This window comes from Brachionichthys hirsutus, chromosome 23, assembly GCF_040956055.1.
Source record: "Brachionichthys hirsutus isolate HB-005 chromosome 23, CSIRO-AGI_Bhir_v1, whole genome shotgun sequence".
Taxonomy (NCBI): Eukaryota; Metazoa; Chordata; class Actinopteri; order Lophiiformes; family Brachionichthyidae; genus Brachionichthys; species Brachionichthys hirsutus.
Window position 1 is genome coordinate 7944676 of NC_090919.1, and position 22773 is coordinate 7967448.

At 49.4% G+C, this 22773-nt stretch overlaps 1 protein-coding gene across 1 annotated transcript; it reads left to right on the forward strand.

Annotated features, from left to right (window-relative positions):
• Positions 1–15552: 15552 nt before the first annotated feature.
• On the forward strand, positions 15553–21324 carry snapc2 (small nuclear RNA activating complex, polypeptide 2). Its single transcript, XM_068756191.1, has 6 exons — positions 15553–15747; positions 17258–17431; positions 17509–17647; positions 17725–18105; positions 20597–20685; positions 20929–21324. The coding sequence occupies exons 1-6, from the start codon at positions 15553–15555 to the stop codon at positions 21199–21201; spliced, it is 1251 nt and encodes a 416-aa protein (XP_068612292.1). The 3' UTR covers positions 21202–21324.
• The last annotated feature ends 1449 nt before the right edge of the window (positions 21325–22773 follow it).

Consider the following 22773-nt stretch of genomic DNA (forward strand, 5'->3'; position numbering starts at 1 on the left):
TAGCATGTATTACAGTACAAGTACGGTCACACAGTAGCATGTATTACAGTACGAGTACAGTCAAACAGTAGCATGTATTACAGTACGAGTACGGTCAAACAGTAGCATGTATTACAGTACGAGTACGGTCAAACAGTAGCATGTATTACAGTACAAGTACGGTCAAACAGTAGCATGTATTACAGTACAGGTACGGTCAAGCAGTAGCGTGTATTACAGTACAGGTACGGTCAAACAGTAGCGTGTATTACAGTACAGGTACGGTCACACAGTAGCGTGTGTTACAGTACAAGTACAGTCACGCAGTAGCGTGTATTACAGTACAAGTACGGTCAAGCAGTAGCGTGTATTACAGTACAAGTACGGTCAAGCAGTAGCGTGTATTACAGTACAAGTACGGTCAAGCAGTAGCGTGTATTACAGTACAAGTACGGTCAAGCAGTAGCATGTATTACAGTACAAGTACGGTCAAGCAGTAGCGTGTATTACAGTACAAGTACAATCAAACAGTAGCGTGTATTACAGTACAAGTACAGTCACACAGTAGCGTGTATTACAGTACAGGTACGGTCAAGCAGTAGCGTGTATTACAGTACAGGTACGGTCAAACAGTAGCGTGTATTACAGTACAGGTACGGTCAAACAGTAGCGTGCATTACAGTACAAGTACAGTCACACAGTAGCGTGTATTACAGTACAAGTACGGTCACACAGTAGCGTGTATTACAGTACGAGTACGGTCAAACAGTAGCGTGTATTACAGTACAGGTACGGTCACACAGTAGCGTGTATTACAGTACAGGTACGGTCACGCAGTAGCGTGTATTACAGTACAAGTACGGTCAAGCAGTAGCGTGTATTACAGTACAAGTACAGTCACACAGTAGCGTGTATTACAGTACAGGTACGGTCACGCAGTAGCGTGTATTACAGTACAGGTACGGTCAAGCAGTAGCGTGTATTACAGTACAGGTACGGTCAAACAGTAGCGTGTATTACAGTACAGGTACGGTCACACAGTAGCGTGTATTACAGTACAAGTACGGTCACACAGTAGCGTGTATTACAGTACAAGTACGGTCACACAGTAGCGTGTATTACAGTACAAGTACGGTCACACAGTAGCATGTATTACAGTAAAGGTACGGTCAAGCAGTAGCGTGTATTACAGTACAGGTACGGTCACACAGTAGCGTGTATTACAGTACAAGTACGGTCAAGCAGTAGCGTGTATTACAGTACAGGTACGGTCACACAGTAGCGTGTATTACAGTACAAGTACGGTCAAGCAGTAGCGTGTATTACAGTACAAGTACGGTCAAGCAGTAGCGTGTATTACAGTACAAGTACGGTCACACAGTAGCGTGTATTACAGTACAGGTACGGTCAAGCAGTAGCGTGTATTACAGTACAGGTACGGTCAAGCAGTAGTGTGTATTACAGTACAGGTACGGTCAAACAGTAGCGTGTATTACAGTACAGGTACGGTCACACAGTAGCGTGTATTACAGTACAAGTACGGTCACACAGTAGCATGTATTACAGTACAAGTACAGTCAAACAGTAGCATGTATTACAGTACAAGTACAGTCACACAGTAGCGTGTATTACAGTACAAGTACGGTCACACAGTAGCATGTATTACAGTACAAGTACGGTCACACAGTAGCATGTATTACAGTACGAGTACGGTCAAACAGTAGCATGTATTACAGTACAAGTACGGTCAAACAGTAGCATGTATTACAGTACAAGTACGGTCAAACAGTAGCATGTATTACAGTACAGGTACGGTCAAGCAGTAGCGTGTATTACAGTACAGGTACGGTCAAACAGTAGCGTGTATTACAGTACAGGTACGGTCACACAGTAGCGTGTATTACAGTACAAGTACGGTCACACAGTAGCGTGTATTACAGTACAAGTACGGTCAAACAGTAGCATGTATTACAGTACGAGTACGGTCAAACAGTAGCATGTATTACAGTACGAGTACGGTCAAGCAGTAGCATGTATTACAGTACAAGTACGGTCACGCAGTAGCATGTATTACAGTACAAGTACGGTCAAGCAGTAGCATGTATTACAGTACAAGTACGGTCAAACAGTAGCATGTATTACAGTACAAGTACGGTCAAGCAGTAGCATGTATTACAGTACAAGTATGGTCACGCAGTAGCATGTATTACAGTACAAGTACGGTCACGCAGTAGTATGTATTACAGTACAAGTACGGTCACACAGTAGCATGTGTTGCAGTACAAGTACGGTCAAACAGTAGCATGTATTACAGTACAAGTACGGTCAAACAGTAGCATGTATTACAGTACAAGTACAGTCACACAGTAGCGTGTATTACAGTACAAATACAGTCAAACAGTAGCGTGTATTACAGTACAAATACAGTCAAACAGTAGCGTGTATTACAGTACAAGTACAGTCACACAGTAGCGTGTATTACAGTACAAGTACAGTCAAACAGTAGCATGTATTACAGTACAAGTGCAGTAAACAGTAGCGTGTATTACAGTACAAGTACGGTCAAGCAGTAGCGTGTATTACAGTACAAGTACGGTCAAGCAGTAGCGTGTATTACAGTACAAGTACGGTCACACAGTAGCGTGTATTACAGTACAGGTACGGTCAAGCAGTAGCATGTATTACAGTACAGGTACGGTCAAGCAGTAGCGTGTATTACAGTACAGGTACGGTCACACAGTAGCGTGTATTACAGTACAAGTACGGTCACACAGTAGCATGTATTACAGTACAAGTGCAGTAAACAGTAGCATGTATTACAGTACAAGTACGGTCAAGCAGTAGCGTGTATTACAGTACAAGTACAGTCACACAGTAGCATGTATTACAGTACAAATAAAGTCAAACATCCTGTCTAAGAGGAGCATTTCAAAAAAGCTCTTGCGGTCTTGTTTCCGTTGAAAGTCCTTCGTACATAAATCATCGACATTTAACAATACAAATAAAACTAATATTAAATTACTCAATTGATGCAAAATAACAATAAATTAAAAAGACACATAATATGTACAACGTAGGTGGACAAAGGGGGGGGGGGGTTGTTCCGGAGAGAGTCGTGATGACTATCTCCGTTTCTGTCCCCCTGAAAGGTGTATTTTTAGGGCCGTTTTGAAGGAGGCCAAAGAGGTGCATGTTTTGAGGGGAGGAGTCAAACAGTTCCACCCTTTTAGAAATAGAATAGAATAGAATAGAAAGCCTTTATTGTCTTTGCATAGTGGATATACAAAGAGATAAGGAGCACTGCTCCGTTCGGTGCGTAGTACAACATAATAATAATATAAGAAAATGCAGGCAAATGTGACATAAAATTCAGTGATTTGTGAAAAAATTTCAGTGAAATTAAAGTGATCAGTGCATGCGGTGAGAGAAATACAGTACATTAGTTATTGCACATTTAGATATTGCACATAGTGAGTAGTTGTATTGTTTAGTACACATAGTGAGTAGTTGTCCTGTTTAATCCTGATTGTTGTTCAGAGCTCTGATGGCTCTCGGTATAAAACTGTCCCTGAGTCTGTTGGTCCTGCTCTTGTTCAGCCTGTAGCGCCACCCTGAGGGCAACAGGTTGAACAAGGTGTGTCCAGGGTGGGAGGAGTCTCTGACAATGTTTGTAGCTCTGCTGAGGTAGCGAGAGCCGGAGATACAGTCCAGGGGGGGGGGGGGGGGGGGCAGAGAGCAGCCGGAGATACAGTCCAGGGGGGGCAGAGAGCAGCCGGAGATACAGTCCAGGGGGGGCAGAGAGCAGCCGGTGATACAGTCCAGGGGGGGCAGAGAGCAGCCGGTGATACAGTCCAGGGGGGGCAGAGAGCAGCCGGTGATACAGTCCAGGGGGGGCAGAGAGCAGCCGGTGATACAGTCCAGGGGGGGGCAGAGAGCAGCCGGAGATACAGTCCAGGGGGGGCAGAGAGCAGCCGGTGATACAGTCCAGGGGGGGGCAGAGAGCAGCCGGAGATACAGTCCAGGGGGGGCAGAGAGCAGCCGGTGATCTTCTGGGCTGTGTTGATCACTCTCTGCTGGGTTTTCTTCTCTGCTGCTGTGTACTACACCGTGATGCAGTACCACACCGTGATGCAGTACTACACCGTGATGCAGTACCACGCCGTGATGCAGTACTACACTCTGATGCAGTACTACACTCTGATGCAGTACCACACCGTGATGCAGTACTACACCGTGATGCAGTACCACACCGTGATGCAGTACTACACTCTGATGCAGTACCACGCCGTGATGCAGTACCACACCGTGATTCAGTACTACACTCTGATGCAGTAACACACCGTGATGCAGTACTACACCGTGATGCAGTACCACGCCGTGATGCAGTACCACGCCGTGATGCAGTACCACACCATGATGCAGTACCCAGGATGCTCTCCAGGGGGCTCTGTAGAAGGCCACCAGCAGCTTCTCCTCCAGGTGGTTCCTCCTGAGCACCCTCAGGAAGTGGAGTCGCTGCTGGGCCTTCTTCACCACCGCCGTGGTGTTAGCAGACCAGGACAGGTCGTCCTGATGTGGACCCCAGGAACCTGAATGAGGGGACCCCCTCCACGCAGCCCCCCATGATGGTCAGTGGACCCTCTCCACGCAGCCCCCCATGATGGTCAGTGGACCCTCTCCACGCAGCCCCCCCATGATGGTCAGTGGACCCTCTCCACGCAGCCCCCCATGATGGTCAGTGGAGCCGGGTCTGGGCTGCGCTTCCAGAAGTCCATGATGAGTTCTTTAGTTTTCGTGGCGTTCAGTGAAAGGTTCTTCACCGAGCACCACGCCACCAGTTTACCAACCTCATCTCTGTACGCCGACTCGTCTCCCCCGAGATGAGCCCGACCACGGTGGTGTCATCAGAGAGCCTGATGATGGCGTTGGAGGGATGGGTTGGCGTGCAGTCGTAGGTGTACAGCGAGTACAGGAGCGGACTCAGTACACAGTACAGGAGTGGACTCAGTACACAGTACAGGAGCGGACTCAGTACACAGTACAGGAGCAGACTCGGTACACAGTACAGGAGCGGACTCAGTACACAGTACAGGAGCGGACTCAGTACACAGTACAGGAGCAGACTCGGTACACAGTACAGGAGCGGACTCGGTACACAGTACAGGAGCAGACTCAGTACACAGTACTGGAGCAGACTCGGTACACAGTACAGGAGCGGACTCGGTACACAGTACTGGAGCGGACTCGGTACACAGTACAGGAGCGGACTCAGTACACAGTACAGGAGCAGACTCGGTACACAGTACAGGAGCGGACTCGGTACACAGTACAGGAGCGGACTCAGTACACAGTACAGGAGCGGACTCGGTACACAGTGCTGGAGCGGACTCAGTACACAGTGCAGGAGCGGACTCGGTACACAGTGCTGGAGCGGACTCAGTACACAGTGCAGGAGCGGACTCAGTACACAGTACAGGAGCGGACTCAGTACACAGTACAGGAGCGGACTCAGTACACAGTACTGGAGCAGACTCGGTACACAGTGCTGGAGCAGACTCAGTACACAGTGCTGGAGCGGACTCAGTACACAGTACAGGAGCGGACTCAGTACACAGTGCTGGAGCGGACTCGGTACACAGTGCAGGAGCGGACTCAGTACACAGTGCTGGAGCGGACTCGGTACACAGTGCAGGAGCGGACTCAGTACACAGTGCTGGAGCGGACTCAGTACACAGTACAGGAGCGGACTCAGTACACAGTACTGGAGCAGACTCGGTACACAGTGCTGGAGCAGACTCAGTACACAGTGCTGGAGCGGACTCAGTACACAGTACAGGAGCGGACTCAGTACACAGTGCTGGAGCGGACTCGGTACACAGTGCAGGAGCGGACTCAGTACACAGTGCTGGAGCGGACTCAGTACACAGTACAGGAGCAGACTCAGTACACAGTACTGGAGCAGACTCAGTACACAGTACAGGAGCGGACTCAGTACACAGTGCTGGAGTGGACTCAGTACACAGTACAGGAGCGGACTCAGTACACATCCTTGAGGGGAGCCGGTGTGGGGAGTGACGGTGGGGGAGAGGTGGGAGCCGAGTCTGACCCTCTGGGTGCGGTCAGACAGGAAGTCCTTAATCCAGGTGCAGATGGAGGTGGAGAGTTTAACCGTTAAAATGTCCGGGATTATCGTGTTGAACGCTGAACTGCAATCCACAAAAAGCATCCTCACGTAGTGCCCCCGGTGGTCCAGGTGACTCGGTGCAGTGTGAAGCGCTGTGGCGACGGCATCATCAGTGGAGCGGTTTGCTCTGTAGGTGAATTGGTGGGGGTCCAGAGTGGGGGGGGGGGTGTCTTTGATGTGGTTTACCATCAGCCTCTCAAAGCACTTCATGATCACAGGCGTGAGAGCAACAGGCCTGTCATCATTCAGGCTGTCGATGGCCGACTTCTTGGGGACCGGGATGATGACTTCAGGCAGGGGGGGGCGATGGACTGTGACAGGGAGCGGTTGAAGATGGTGGTGACGACCCCGGTCAGCTGATCAGCACAGGCTTTGAGTACCTTCCCAGGTACTCCGTCCGGCCCTGCAGCCTTCCTGGGGTTTCCCGTCCGCAGCACACGTCTCACTTCCTGTTCCTGAAGTATCAGTGCGCTGCTGCAAGAGGGGGGGGGGGGGGGGGGGGGGCTGGTGGGGTGTGACCGTGCCCGGTCTGTCGGCCTCAAAGCGGGCAAAGAAATGATTTAATTCCTCTGCCAGCGAGGCGTCCCCGTTCAGTCGCCTGGTTGCTGTTCTTGTAGTGGGTTGTGGGTTGAATTCCCTGCCACATCCTCCTTGGATTGCTCCCGGCGAAGTGCTCCTCAATCCTCCGTTTGTAGGCCCCCTTGATGCCTCTCCTCAGGTCTGCTCCGGCCTCGCTGTAGAGGGTCTTGTTTCCAGACCTGAAGGCGGTGTTGCGGAGTCTGAGGGTTTATTGAATGTAACAGTGTCTACACAGCTCTTGATGTAGGAAAGTACAGTGTCTGTGTATTTCTGCAGGTTGTTGCTGGGGGGCAGTATTGTAAAAAGATGATTTACCCATGTTAGTCCTATAGGAGGGGGTAATCAGGTTGTTGTTTGAGCTCCCTCTAGTGTTGTGGCTGTGGGTGTCACTAAATCTGTGGAGGTGTTTATTCAGGTATGCAGGGATTGAGGGGACTGAGGGCAGAGCTGCATTGACTATTTTAAATGCCAATCCCATTTTGAGTTGTTTAACCCTGTCTTCTACCCTGAGCCATTTTAGGCTAGCAAAATGTCCAGGAAGAAGGTGGGTCATGGGCCCCAGATTGAGGAGTAGCCCAATCAGTTTGTTTTGGGAGGTTTGGAGCCTGGTTTTCAGGGACATTTTGATGTTTGAATACCAGGAGGTGCTAGCATAGTCAAAGAGGGGCTGAACGAGGCTCCAGCAAGAGTCTGGAGACAAAAGCAGACATTCTGCCCAAAAATCTTGTTCTCTGATTGACTTTTTTGATCACCTTAGTTGCCATACTATCGCCAGACAGGTATTTGTCAAGAACACAGCCCAAATAGGTAATCTCTTCTTTGCTGGAGATTACTGTATTATCGACTGTGATCTTGAAATCATCAACATTTATCTCACTTAGAGAGTGTTTAGACCCAAAAAGAATCGATTCTGTTTTACCAAGATGTAGTGACAGTTTGTTATCCGTAAGCCAAGTACGGATTCTGGTGACCTCAGAGCTGAGAGCTTCCTCAACCTGCACTTTGTCCTCTCCCGAAATCAGGAGTGCTGAGTCATCAGCAAACAGGAACAATTTGCAGTTACAGGCAGCATTCATGTCGTTAATGTATAGGAGGAACAGTAACGGCCCTAGAATGCTGCCTTGAGGAACCCCACAGCTCACCGGGAGGGACGAGGACAAGGTTCCGTTTATGCCCACCCAACCCCCGTTACTATAGTAACTATAGTCCAGAGGACATAGTCGCGATAAGACGATGATCTACAGTAACGTAACTCATCATTGGGGGGGGCTGAAGCCACAGAGATCTGCAAGGAGGACAGCGTTGTCCATGTGGACATACGCTTACAATCTGTAACATCAAAGCCTCTTTCAGAATCAGGTTTAGAACATTCTGATGTTATTGGCCCCGCCTCCACAGAGCCCACCTTTCGTCCATCCAGAGAATGTCTTTCCATGCTTTTATTCTGGTAAATGGTGTCTTTGGGAACATCCGCCTGGCCCGTTGAAACGACGTCCACGGTGTGACGGCTGGTTCTGACCCAGAGATGGGCGGGTGCTTATCGTTCCTTATCGGTGCCGCCATGTGGCCGGAGGGAACATCACACCCGATCAAACAGCGTCCAGGGTGAGACTGATCGATGATGTAATCAGAGACATCGGAGACGTGACGTTTGTCCGGGTTCTGATGATATTTATTCAGCTGGAAGCGTGGAGAGTTTCTGTGGCTCAGGGCTCTGGTGATTGGCTGTCGGCTCAGGGCTCTGGTGATTGGCTGTCGGCTCAGGGCTCTGGTGATTGGCTGTCGGCTCAGGGCTCTGGTGATTGGCTGTCGGCATGGTACGAAACACGGTGACACGTAACAAACAAGTGTCTCCTCTCGGCCCTGGTTTGTGTCCACAATGCGTCCGGAACACGAGCTGCTTTGTCTTGACCTCTGTGGTTGTTTGTTGCTCAGAGATGAGGAAACCTGCCAGGCCAGACTCTGGGTTTAACGAATCACAGTGAAAATCAGAAGCCAGCGTCCATTCTTCACCGTTCGTTGTGTTTGAGACATGAAGGGAAGACAAATGAGGAGACAGCCATGTCCTGATGACGCGTTCTACGGAGGGAAGAGCGCAGCGTCTGCACGTTTATCGATACTTTCTCCGAATCAGAATCAGAATCAGAATCAGAATCAGAATCAGAATCAGAATCAGAATCAGAATCAGAAGGTGAGGGTTCAGACTAGGAATGTTTCTCGGTGAAGTCGTGCAAAATGTAACAGTAATGACGAAATACAAAAAACATACAAGTACAGACACATCAGCAGCAGCAAATACACAGATGTGTACTAGCAGCAGTAAAACTAGCGTCATCACGCAGTGCAAGTTATCGGTTATGAAACGTTCAGGAGAATTAATTATTCATTATGTTCTGTCCCTGTTCTGTCCCTGCTCTGTCCCTGCTCTGTCCCTGTTCTGTCCCTGCTCTGTCCCTGCTCTGTCCCTGTTCTGTCCCTGCTCTGTCCCTGCTCTGTCCCTGTTCTGTCCCTGTTCTGTCCCTGCTCTGTCCCTGTTCTGTCCCTGCTCTGTCCCTGCTCTGTCCCTGTTCTGTCCCTGCTCTGTCCCTGCTCTGTCCCTGCTCTGTCCCTGCTCTGTCCCTGCTCTGTCCCTGTTCTGTCCCTGCTCTGTCCCTGCTCTGTCCCTGCTCTGTCCCTGCTCTGTCCCTGTTCTGTCCCTGCTCTGTCCCTGTTCTGTCCCTGCTCTGTCCCTGTTCTGTCCCTGCTCTGTCCCTGCTCTGTCCCTACTCTATCCCTGTTCTGTCCCTGTTCTGTCCCTGTGCTGTCCCTGTGCTGTCCCTGTTCTGTCCCTGTTCTGTCCCTGCTCTGTCCCTGCTCTGTCCCTGTTCTGTCCCTGCTCTGTCCCTGCTCTGTCCCTGTTCTGTCCCTGCTCTGTCCCTGCTCTGTCCCTGTTCTGTCCCTGTTCTGTCCCTGCTCTGTCCCTGTTCTGTCCCTGCTCTGTCCCTGCTCTGTCCCTGTTCTGTCCCTGCTCTGTCCCTGCTCTGTCCCTGCTCTGTCCCTGCTCTGTCCCTGTTCTGTCCCTGCTCTGTCCCTGCTCTGTCCCTGCTCTGTCCCTGCTCTGTCCCTGTTCTGTCCCTGCTCTGTCCCTGTTCTGTCCCTGCTCTGTCCCTGTTCTGTCCCTGCTCTGTCCCTGCTCTGTCCCTACTCTATCCCTGTTCTGTCCCTGTTCTGTCCCTGTGCTGTCCCTGTGCTGTCCCTGTTCTGTCCCTGTTCTGTCCCTGCTCTGTCCCTGCTCTGTCCCTGTTCTGTCCCTGCTCTGTCCCTACTCTGTCCCTGCTCTGTCCCTGTGCTGTCCCTGCTCTGTCCCTGATCTGTCCCTACTCTGTCCCTGCTCTGTCCCTGCTCTGTCCCTGTGCTGTCCCTACTCTGTCCATGTGCTGCCCCTGCTCTGTCCTGTCCTGTCCCTGCTCTGTCCCTGCTCTGTCCCTACTCTGTCCCTGCTCTGTCCCCGCTCTGTCCCTGCGCTGTCCCTGATCTGTCCCTGTGCTGTCCCTGCTCTGTCCATGTGCTGTCCCTGCTCTGTCCTTACTCTGTCCCTGCTCTGTCCCTGCTCTGTCCCTGCGCTGTCCCTGCTCTGTCCCTGTTCTGTCCCTGCTCTGTCCCTGCTCTGTCCCTGTTCTGTCCCTGCTCTGTCCCTGATCTGTCCCTACTCTGTCCCTGCTCTGTCCCTACTCTGTCCCCGCTCTGTCCCTGCGCTGTCCCTGTGCTGTCCTGTTCTGTAGCTGCTCTGTCCCTGCTCTGTCCCTGCTCTGTCCCCGCTCTGTCCCTGCTCTGTCCCTACTCTGTCCCCGCTCTGTCCCTGCGCTGTCCCTGATCTGTCCCTGTGCTGTCCCTGCTCTGTCCATGTGCTGTCCCTGCTCTGTCCTTACTCTGTCCCTGCTCTGTCCCTACTCTGTCCCTGTGCTGTCCCTGCTCTGTCTGGATGTACCTTGCTGTAACCATGACAATAAACATGTACTTTCTGGATGTAAATATGTCACTGAGTACTTTTCACCGAATGAAGAAATAAAGTCAACTATTCTTGTTTCTTTGATGCTTGGTGGACGGAGAGAATTTCTCTGTGCGTGTGAGACGACAGTAAATGTCCCGGGGAGGCATTCTTAAGACTTTATGGCTTTTACCTGTCCATCCGTGTGTCCATGTTAGCAGCATTGTTAGCTTCTCTACGTGGACGTAGCAGGAAGTGACGGGACCATGGACACACAGAAGCATGCCTGATCTGCATCGGATTTAAAGGTGTCCTCCTGATCAATCCTGAGACACCTCTAGAGACGAGGTCACATGTCCATGAGGGTGGAGTCTCTGAATCAGAGACAGTTCAGGTGAGCCGAGGCTGTCCGTCTGCTAGCAAGATAGCTCAAAAGGTTCTGGACGAATCTGGATAACAGTTTCAGGAATGTTGGGAATGTTTCCAGGAACAGATGATCAAATGTTGGTGCTGATCCAGAAGAGATTCTGGATTCTGGATCACTCTGAAACATTGCAGTAAATGGAGCTTTAAAAAAAAAGTGTTCCTCAATATCAATATTGATTATTGACTGATGCTCATGAAGTTTAATACAGTCATGTAGGGAGGGAGGGGGGGGGGGTCTCTATCTCTATCTCACCTCAGGATTTCTTCTGGTTCTGATCCAGAATGAGGTCAGGAACAAATATTACATTTTAACATTAAACCATTTATGGATTAAGAATCAGTTAAAAATAAAATCAGCTCTGATTCACTTTGAGTTTTCATGTTGGTGTTTAAAGATACCGAGAACAATCTAGAACCTTCTGGTGCTGATCCAGATCACCATGTGGACGGTGTAGATCCAGTTAGGAGGGGGTCTGTGCTCTGTGGGTTCTGATCCGGTTAGGGGGGGGTGAGCTGCTTGGGGGAGGTCTGTGCTCTGATGGTTCTGATCCGGTTAGGGGGGGGTGAGCTGCTTGGGGGGGTCTGTGCTCTGTGGGTTCTGATCCGGTTAGGGGGGGGTGAGCTGCTTGGGGGGGTCTGTGCTCTGTGGGTTCTGATCCGGTTAGGGGGGGGGTGAGCTGCTTGGGGGGGTCTGTGCTCTGTGGGTTCTGATCCGGTTAGGGGGGGGTGAGCTGCTTGGGGGGGTCTGTGCTCTGTGGGTTCTGATCCGGTTAGGGGGGGGGGGTGAGCTGCTTGGGGGGGTCTGTGCTCTTAGGGGGGGTGAGCGGCTTGGGGGGGTCTGTGCTCTGTGGGTTCTGATCCGGTTAGGGGGGTGAGCTGCTTGGGGGGGTCTGTGCTCTGTGGGTTCTGATCCGGTTAGGGGGGGGTGAGCTGCTTGGGGGGGTCTGTGCTCTGTGGGTTCTGATCCGGTTAGGGGGGGGGTGAGCTGCTTGGGGGGGTCTGTGCTCTGTGGGTTCTGATCCGGTTAGGGGGGGAGCGAGCTGCTTGGGGGGGTCTGTGCTCCCTGAGGGCTTTTCTGGTTCATGGATTTTGGGGCATTGGCTTACCCATCAACAAGAACCTGTCCCCGTTTGTCCCCGTTGTCCCCAGTCATCCTCAATGTCTGTCGACACTGAAAAGGACATTCTCCTGGTCAGCGAACCAACGAGAACCCTGCCTGGAGAGAGTAATAGCGGTGGGGGGACATTGGACATGCTGGACATTGCTGGTCCAATCGAAGAGATGAGTGAACTGACTGCTGGACAGAAGGACAGAGGACAGAGCAGGACCAAGACGAGCTGAGGGAGGACTAAGACGGGAGCTGCTGCTCAGGAACAAGGCAGAGGAATACATGAAGAGTACAAGTACAAGTACTCTAAATAACAAAGTAACAGAGGAGTACATGTACTCTAGATCAGTGGTCCCCAACCACCGGGCCGAGCAGAAGGAACAACTCAGTTTTCTGTTACTTTAAATAAATGTATAATAAAGACACATGATTATGTAAGATTGGTCTTTAATTATTTTACCAAGGCCTTGGGGCTCCGCCCACACAAGCAGAACGCCGGTTGTCCGGCTGAAGCCAAGGGCAGTGAGCACATCTCGCTGATACAGGCACACATTCTTTGGTTCTTGGAACAGCAGGCAGGTGTTTATAAAGGGAAATTCTAAGTAACAATGAGGGAGGAAGTCATAATTTCTGAGTGTCAAACACGGAGACTAAGTGTCAAACACGGAGACTAAGTGTCAAACACGGAGACTAAGTGTCAAACACGGAGACTAAGTGTCAAACACGGAGACTAAGTGTCAAACACGGAGACTAAGTGTCAAACACGGAGACTAAGTGTCAAACACGGAGACTAAGTGTCAAACACGGAGACTAAGTGTCAAACACGGAGATGCAGTCCAGAACTGTTTGTCACGGAAACTCTGCCGCACACGAAGGTCTTTCGGTGAAGCGTGAATGGGAACCTCTGCAGACAGTTACTGTCCGACTAACCGTCCCTGTAGATCAGTTACTTAACATTGTTTAATCTCCACTTAATGATTACTTGATTGCTTTTGCAATTATCAATTATATAATTGGCATTATGCTTAGTAATTATTCTATTGCCAATACACAGGTACGACAACTAATGTATACGATTTCCGTTGTATTGATTATTAGCGTCTAAAAGGTGTTTTATTTTGAAAAACGACCGGACTTTCTCCAACGAAACATTCCCCTCTTGATACGTTGCTAAAAACAGACGTGAACTAGTGAAGATTAATAAAAAACAAACGTCTTTGGAGAGCTTCTTTGCTAATGGGAGAGTCCAACTGAGGAGGAGGAAGAGGAGGAAGAAAAGAAACCAGGAGTCAGACTTAAAACTCGGTTTATCAACAGCTGATTAGCTTCATTAACGAGCAATGAAGGGATCAAAAAGGCTTCGGCACAGAGACAAGAACCCTGGAATAAAACACGAGAACCTGGATTAAAGGACAAGAACCTGGAATAAAACACAAGAACCTGGATTAAAGGACAAGAACCTGGAATAAAACACAAGAACCTGGATTAAAGGACAAGAACCTGAATTAAAACACGAGAACCTGGATTAAAGGACAAGAACCTGCATTAAAACACAAGAACCTGGATTAAAGGACAAGAACCTGGATTAAAGGACAAGAACCTGGATTAAAACACAAGAACCTGGATTAAAACACAAGAACCTGGATTAAAGGACAAGAACCTGGATTAAAACACAAGAACCTGGATTAAAGGACAAGAACCTGCATTAAAACACAAGAACCTGGATTAAAGGACAAGAACCTGGATTAAAACACGAGAACCTGGATTAAAGGACAAGAACCTGGATTAAAGAACAAGAACCTGGATTAAAACACGAGAACCTGGATTAGAGGACAAGAACCTGGATTAAAACACAAGAACCTGGATTAAAGGACAAGAACCTGGATTAAAACACAAGAACCTGGATTAAAGGACAAGAACCTGCATTAAAACACAAGAACCTGGATTAAAACACGAGAACCTGGATTAAAGGACAAGAACCTGTATTAAAGGACAAGAACCTGGATTAAAACACGAGAACCTGGATTAAAGGACAAGAACCTGGATTAAAGGACAAGAACCTGGATTAAAAAACAAGAACCTGGATTAAAGGACAAGAACCTGGATTAAAACACGAGAACCTGGATAAAAGGACAAGAACCTGGATTAAAGGACAAGAACCTGGATTAAAGGACAAGAACCTGGATTAAAACACAAGAACCTGGATTAAAACACAAGAACCTGGATTAACTCGTCATTTTGTGTTTGTGTGTGTCTGTGTGTGTGTGCTGTTGAGTGTCGTGTGTGTGGGCGTGGGTGTGTTGGTCGCCCGATGGTTGACTCGCTGCGCTCGTCAACTGGTGTTTGAGGATCTCTGTGTGTGTGCGTGTGTGTTGTTTAGTGTCGGGGTGTGTGTGTGTGCGTGAGTGTGTTGGTCGTCCTCATGGCAACGTTGGATGCCGAGGGTTGACGAGCTGCGCTCGTCAACTTGTCGTCTTCTGCGTTGCAAAAGCAATAGCCCCGCCCCTTACGCCTAGAATAAGCGCTCGGGCCTAATTACGCCTAGAATAAGCGCTCGGGCCTAATTACGCCTAGGATAAGCGCTCGGGCCTAATTACGCCTAGAATAAGCGCTCGGGCCTAATTACGCCTAGAATAAGCGCTCGGGCCTAATTACGCCTAGAATAAGCGCTCGGGCCTAATTACGCCTAGAATAAGCGCTCGGGCCTAATTACGCCTAGAATAAGCGCTCGGGCCTAATTACGCCTAGGATAAGCGCTCGGGCCTAATTACGCCTAGAATAAGCGCTCGGGCCTAATTACGCCTAGAATAAGCGCTCGGGCCTAATTACGCCTAGAATAAGCGCTCGGGCCTAATTACGCCTAGAATAAGCGCTCGGGCCTAATTACGCCTAGAATAAGCGCTCGGGCCTAATTACGCCTAGGATAAGCGCTCGGGCCTAATTACGCCTAGAATAAGCGCTCGGGCCTAATTACGCCTAGAATAAGCGCTCGGGCCTAATTAATGACACAAAAAACGTGAACATGAAGGAGAGAAGTAATTATTGAGACCACGACTAATGGTGAGTAGATATTGGTGTAATACTTGTTTAATAGTTATTGCAAGTGCATAATATAAAGTTTATTGGTAAAATTATATTCCTCTTTTTATTTAAGTACGACGTGGGCGTGTTTTACGGAAAGGTCCATTCATATGAGGATGCAGACACCCTCCGCTACGGTAGAGGGCGGTATACATATTCAATGACGCCACCATTAAAGGATCGGAACACTGACGTCAGCCCGGTTCGTGTTAGCAACGTCCTGTCGAGATGAAGCCTCCTCCGCGCAAGAGAAGCAGACCGGCGCCGGTGCTGCGTTCGGGGTCCCTGGTCGCTGCGTGGCGGAGAGCGGAGCTGGTCCAGCTGCTGGGAGCCGTGAAGACGCTGAGACGGGCCGGCGGTGGCAACGCGGACCTGGACTACGCTGCTCTGCAGAGATCCGTACCGACGCGGTCCGCTTCAGAGGTAACTTGCTGCGGTCTCCGGACGGACCAGGAATCCTAACTGGTCCGTTCGTCTGGACGGAGAGAGCAGGAGGTCAGGCGACCCCGACCGGAAGGTTGAGGGTGCTGACCGAGTTCCCGAGATACACCGAGGGTAAAGAGCACACGAGCGGTGCAGCTAGCGTTAGCGTGCCCGCAGCTAGCGTTAGCGTGCCCGCAGATAACGTTGGCGTGCCCGCAGCTGGCGTTGGCGTGCCCGCAGCTATTGGAGCTGCTCTGGTTGGACTTGAATCCTCCGACAAACCCAACTTTTGAGTGTTTTCTCGAACGAGGTGTGTGTGTGTGTGTGTGTGTGTGTGTGTGTGTGTGTGTGTGTGTGTGTGTGTGTGTGTGTGTGTGTGTGTGTGTGTGTGTGTGTGTGTGTGTGTGTGTGTGTGTGTGTGTGTGTGTGTGTGTGTGTGTGTGTGTGTGTGTGTGTGTGTGTGTGTGTGTGTGTGTGTGTGTGTGTGTGTGTGTCGTCGTCGTCGTCGTCGTCGTCAGCAGCATTGCGAAGGTGATGCCGATGGTTTTGCTGCTCTCGTCAACTTGTCTTCTGCGTTGCAAAAGCAGTAGCCCCGCCCCTCGGGCCGAATAAAACTCTTCTTATATCGTGTTACCTAAGGCAAGCATATACAGCGTGAACAGAACAGGTCCAAGCACTGAACCCTGTGGAACTCCATATTTAACTTCAGTGTACGTAGAGGATTCATCATGAACACGTACAAACTGAAATCTATCAGATAAATATGATCTAAACCAGTTCAATGCAGATCCTCTAACACCAACAGATTGTTCCAGCCTCTGTAACAGAATCTGATGATCTATTGTGTCAAAGGCTGCACTGAGATCTAATAAAATAAGCACGGAGACAAGTCCATTATCAGACGCTATTAAAGGTCATTGGTGACTTTAACTAATGCTGTCTGTGCTATGATGAGCTCTGAAACACGACTGGAAAACCTCAAATAACTGATTGTCTTGTCAGAATTCACACAGCTGACTGGAAACTGCTTTCTCTAGAAGCTTTGACAGGAATGGAAGGTTTGAAATTGGCCGATAGTTAGCCGAGACATCAGGATCTAATGTTGGTTTTTTGAGAAGCGGTTTAATGACTGCTGTTTTAAAAGACTTGGGTACATAGCCTGTGAGTGAAGATATATTAATTATATTTAGCAAAGCAATACTGATTGAGGGGAAGACTTCTTTAAGCAGCTTAGTTGGGACCGGGTCTAAGTTTCATCAAGATCCATCCGTAGCGTTTGGAGTTGTGTTGCTAACAGACCGGCGGACAGACATAACCTCCTCAGCGAAACGTTGGTCTCCTTCAAAATGAGACAGAGAAATCACCATGGCGATCAGTCAGCTTCCTCCGGTACTCCATAGCGTTTCCTCCGTGTTGGTCTGAGTCCACTCAGTCTGTATGAGGCGGTGGGAAAGGGCGTGTCAACTGCCAATGAATGGCGATCAATCGATGGGCGTTTGCCCCCCCTCAGGTCCAGGCTCTGATCGAGGCTCTGAGGGATAAAGTGATCTCGCGGGCGAGCTACGAGCTGAGGAGAACGAGGTGGAAGGAGAATAAAGCCAGGAAGCCCATCGAGTTGTGGACACGCATGGCGTCGGTGGTGGCCGGGACCCTCGTGGAACCCGTGTCCGTTGCGTTCTCTCGGGTACGTTGCCGTACGCCTGCTCCTGATGGGGAGGTCTGGATCCACTGGCGTCACCTTTAGTCTGTCGTCTTTCTCAGATGCTGGTAGTCTCTTCCATAGAACCTCGGACCCTGAAGAACAATGACCCTCCGCAGATCCACAAACTGCCCACAGACCCGCACCTGCCTGCCCGTCGCACCATCCCCTTCAGACCGATGCCTCGTTCACTGAACCAAGGTAGGCGTCGCCACGTCAGCCGGATCTGTGCGTCCGGCTTCCTGTGAGTTCGCTCTAACGATGCGTTTCAATGTCAGGTGAGCAGCCTGGAAGCAGAGCGCGCCCCCAGGTGGTCCAGACTCCAGCAGCATCCAGAAGCCCAGTGGGTGGACACCTGAACGTTCCTCCACCCCAGAAACAACTTCCTGCGTCCCCCACTAGTCTAACTTCAGTGTTCAAAGCTCGGGCATCATCATCATCATCTTCCTCGTCCTGTCCATTGGCCTCTTGCCACTCCACCCCCCCGATCTCTTCACCTGCTGCAACGGTCCAATCCCAGTTTGGACGCACAAGCAAACACTCTACGAAAGACAGTCCCAGGGTTTTGGGTGTGAGGTGTGTTGTGGACTTTGAGAGGATCTATCGCTACCTGAGTGCCATCCACAAGCAGAATGAGGAGTGCCACCTCACACCGATGGGTGAGTGACGACTAGAGGCTAGTGGTCGAGGTCCTTCAGCGGAGCAGCAAACGTCTCGTTTTCTCGTCTTCAAGGTTCAAGATACTTTATTGTCATTATGTGAACATAATAAAATGGTGAGAAGGCCCACGGCTTAAGGCACACGTCATAACATAAACTAAATTCTCTCTCTTAAGAAACAATATATATATATATATACACACAGAAACAATATATATACACACAGAGAGAGTGAGAATCACAGGCAGTAGTGCAAAATAGCAGCAGCAGCAACAGGACCGGCATAAAGCGTCCCAGATCACTACAAGGGAACGACTGCTTTCACAGCTCGGGGGAAGAAGCTGTTCCTGAGCCTCGCTGTGCTGCTTCTTATTGTCCTGAACCGCCTCCCTGATGGGAGCGGGACAAACAGTCTGTGGCCCGGGTGGGTGGGGTCTGTGGGCGGGACAAACAGTCTGTGGCCCGGGTGGGTGGGGTCTGTGGGCGGGACAAACAGTCTGTGGCCCGGGAGGGTGGGGTCTGTGGGCGGGACAAACAGTCTGTGGCCCGGGTGGGCGGGGTCTGTGGGCGGGACAAACAGTCTGTGGCCCGGGTGGGTGGGGTCTGTGGCGATGCGTCTGGCCCTCCTCTGGACTCTGGAGGTGTAAACAGAGTCCAAATCAGGCAGACGGTGACCCACAATCCCCTGAGCTGTCCTCACCACCCGGGATAGGTCCTTCCTTTCCTGCGCCGTGCAGCTGCCGTCCCACACGGTCGCACTGAGACACAGGATGCTCTCTATCGTGGCCCGGTAGAAGTCTTCAAGCAGCACAGAGGAGAGTCCAGCCCGCTTCAGCTTCCTGAGGAAGAAGAGCCGTTGCTGGGCCTTCTTCACCAGGTGTCTGGTGTTGAGTGTCCAGGAGAGGTCAGAGGAGATGTGGATGCCCAGGAATTTAATGTTCTCCACACGCTCCACTGCTTCCCCTCGTATGCACAGGGGGGCGTGTTCAGTCTTCCTGGACCTCCTGTAGTCCACTATGACCTCCTTGGTCTTGCTGGTGTTCAGAACAAGGCTGTTACTCGAGCACCACAGCATCAGGTTCTGGACCTCCTGTTTCCTGGCTAAAAGATTCAGGTTAACAGCCTCCATTGGATTGAAATCACCAGGAGAGCTCACGCCTACCTTAATAGTGAAACAGAGAGAACTCCAGGGACTGAACGGCTGTGGATCCACAAGAAATCAGCCAGTCCCATTCTAGAATGGCCTGGCGTAAGGAGGCAGGTCTAGGTTCAGTTCCAAAGTCAGGTCTTTTAAAGTTTGTTGGAAGTTTAGGCCTAGAGCAGTGGTTCTCAAATGGTGGGGGGCGATGTCGGGGGGGGGGGGGGGGGCGCCTGTGACCGGAGAAAATGTTTTTCTTGGCTTACGAGATTAAAGTGTAATTGCACATCCACTCCAGTAGTTGGCAGCGGTGCCCTGATTGTCAGAGTGCGCGCAGTATTAGCAGAAGAAGAGCGGTTGTAAACAAACCTTCAAGAGACAGCGCGGAGAAATATTTAACAGACGGAGATAAGACAAAGGAAGGTCAGTCGAAAGCCAAGACGAGGAAATATGACGTAGCGCACGTAGCGCACGTAGCGCACGTAGCGCTTAGCTTCACCGTGACTCCGGTGGGAGAAGACCGGACTTCCTCATTTTGCTAAAAGCACAATTCTTTTTTCATTTTGGTTTTATAGGTTAAAGTGTTTTATATTTTGTGCTCCCTAATTAATGTTGCTGATCAATTTTAATTTATTATTACTTATTGATGTTATTTAATTTAATTTATTATTGAATTGTATAAATTATAGTTTAAGGATTAAAATGTCAGGCAAATTGATGCACTTCAAATATTTTCTGTTGCAGACTAAAAAAATGGTAATAAAGTTATTCTTTGTTGTAAGTTGATCTATATTTCTTTCTTTTTCATATTTCTTTGTATGTTAAGTATACAAGAGTGTGTTTTTTTTGGGGGGGGGGGGTGAAATGTTTTTTTCTTCCTGGGGGGGGGGGGGGGGGGGGGTGACAGAAATAATTGAGAAGCACTGGCCTAGAGGAAGATTCTAGGGTCAGGTTGGGGTTCAGATCTATGTTCACATCTGGAATCAGTTCTAAGTTCAAGGTCTAGGATAAGGTCTAAGTTTAAGGTCTGATGCTGAATATATTTATGAGATAGAATGTTAGAGCAGTAAAAGTACAGTCACACAGTAGCATGTATTGCAGTACAAGTACAGCCAAACATCCTGTCTAAGAGGAGCATTTCTTGCGGTCTTGTTTCTGTTGAAAGTCCGTCGTACATGAATCATTGACATTTAACAATACCAATAAAACTACTGCCCCGGGGCAGCTGTGGCTACAGTAGTAGCTTCACCACCATGCACAATGTGAAGCGTCTTTGGGTGCCTGGAAAAGCGTGATATAAAACCAAACATTAAATTACTATTCCCCCCCCCCCTCTTTGTCTCGTGTCTCCAGAGAGCGCCATCGTCCTGGACCTGCTGATGTCTCTCCCGGAGGAGATCCGTCTGCTCGACTGCAGCAAGCTGCACAAACATCTGCTCAAGGTATGACTGCCTAACCCCCCCCGCCTGATCTCTGACCCCTCCTTCATTGGCATCAGTCCTACCCCCCCCCCCCCCCCGCCTGATCTCTGACCCCTCCTTCACCTCCGTTGGATTTGGCCCGCCGGTCGAAACGTTTCTCTGCACCTGCTGGGCTTTGTTAAAGACAGAATCCCTCCTGGTGCTTGTGGTGTTCATCCAGAGTTCCTGACCTCTGACCTCCCAGGCCTGTCTCCACATTTGCAGGTCTACCAATGTCTCTCATTCCCCGCTGACTCCAAGGCGAGCAGAGAGACCTTTCAGGACCTCAAGGACAGACTCGGACAGTTGAGCACCGGGTCAGCCCCTCAGCAGAATGCTGCTGGCTCCGCCCACAGTAGCGGTCTCACAGAAGTGAAGAACCTGCAGCCAGAGAAAGCCCAAAGCAAGAACACATCCAGCCAATCAGAAGGCCTGACAGAACCTTGTCTCCCCCTCAACCCTTTCCTGATACCACTGGATCTGTTGGTGCGCCGATAGCTTTTATTTTAGGAGTTTCTTTTTGAGTACAAATTAACGATTAATTCTGTAGATGATTGTCAAAGTTAACACAAATCAGGTAGCAGATGTTACCATGAATAAAGAGAAAATGCATTTAACTGATCAATAGTTAATGTCTGCTCATTTTCAGGACTTTCAAGTCAAGTTAATATTCCGGGTCAGCTATTAAACAGCAACAGGCGATAAAACACACGGTAACACAATAACAGGCGGTAAAACAGACACACAGTAACACACAGTAACAGGCGATAAAACACACGGTAACACAATAACAGGCGATAAAACACTCGCGGTAACACAATAACAGGCGATAAAACACACACGGTAACACAATAACAGGTGATAAAACAGACACACACGGTAACAGTATCGGGCAATAAAACAAACACACACGGTAACAGTAACAGGCGATGAAACAGACGCACACGGTAACAGTATCAGGCAATAAAACAGACACACGGTAACAGTAACAGGCGATAAAACTAACATACGGTAACAGGCGATAGAACACACTCGGAGTAACAGAGGACACACAGTAACAGGATAAAATAAACACAAACGGTTACACACAGTATCAGGCGTAAAACACACACACGGTAACAAGGTAACAGGCGATAAAAGACACTCACGGTAACAGAGGTATTAAAACAAACACACACAGTAACACACAGTAACAGCCGATAAAACACACTCACGGTAACACACTAACAGGCGATAAAACACACGCACGGTAACACAATAACAGGCGATAAAACAGACACACGGTAACACACAGTAACAGGCAATAAAACAGACACACAAGGTAACTGGCAATAAGACACTCATGGTAACAGACGATAAAACAGACACACTGTAACACAGTAACAGGCAATAAAACAGACACACACGGTAACAGTAACAGGCGATAAAACACTCACGGTAACACACTAACAGACGATAAAACAGACACACACAGTCACGCGATAAAACACACACGCGGTAACACAGTATCAGGCAATAAAAAAGACTCACGGTAACAGGCGATAAAGCAAATACACATGGTAACACACAGTATCAGGCGATAAAACACACTCACTGTAACACAGTAACAGGCGATAAAACACACTCACGGTAACACGGTAACAGATGATAAAACACACACAGTAACGGGATAAAATAAACACGCACGGTTACACACAGTATCAGGTGATAAAACAGACACACATGGTAACAAGGTAACAGGCGATAAAAGACACTCACAGTAACAGACGATAAAACAGACACACACGGTAACACAGTATCAGGCGATAAAACAGACACACACTGTAACACAGTAACAGGCGATAAAACAGACACACACAGTAACACAGTGACAGGCGATAAAACACACACACGTTAACACAATAACAGGTGATAAAACAGACACACGGTAACACACAGTAACAGGCGATAAAATAGGCACACAGGGTAACACACAGTAACAGGCGATAAAACAGACGCACACGGTAACACACAGTAACAGGCGATAAAACAGACACACACGGTAACACACAGTAACAGGCAATAAAACAG

Coding starts and splice junctions, on each gene's coding strand:
- snapc2 (XM_068756191.1), top strand. CDS start 15,553: ATGAAGCCTCCTCCGCGCAAGAGAAGCAGACCGGCGCCGGTGCTGCGT. Junction 15,748..17,257: donor CGACGCGGTCCGCTTCAGAG/GTAACTTGCTGC, acceptor GCCCCCCCTCAG/GTCCAGGCTCTGATCGAGGC. Junction 17,432..17,508: donor TGTCCGTTGCGTTCTCTCGG/GTACGTTGCCGT, acceptor CGTCTTTCTCAG/ATGCTGGTAGTCTCTTCCAT.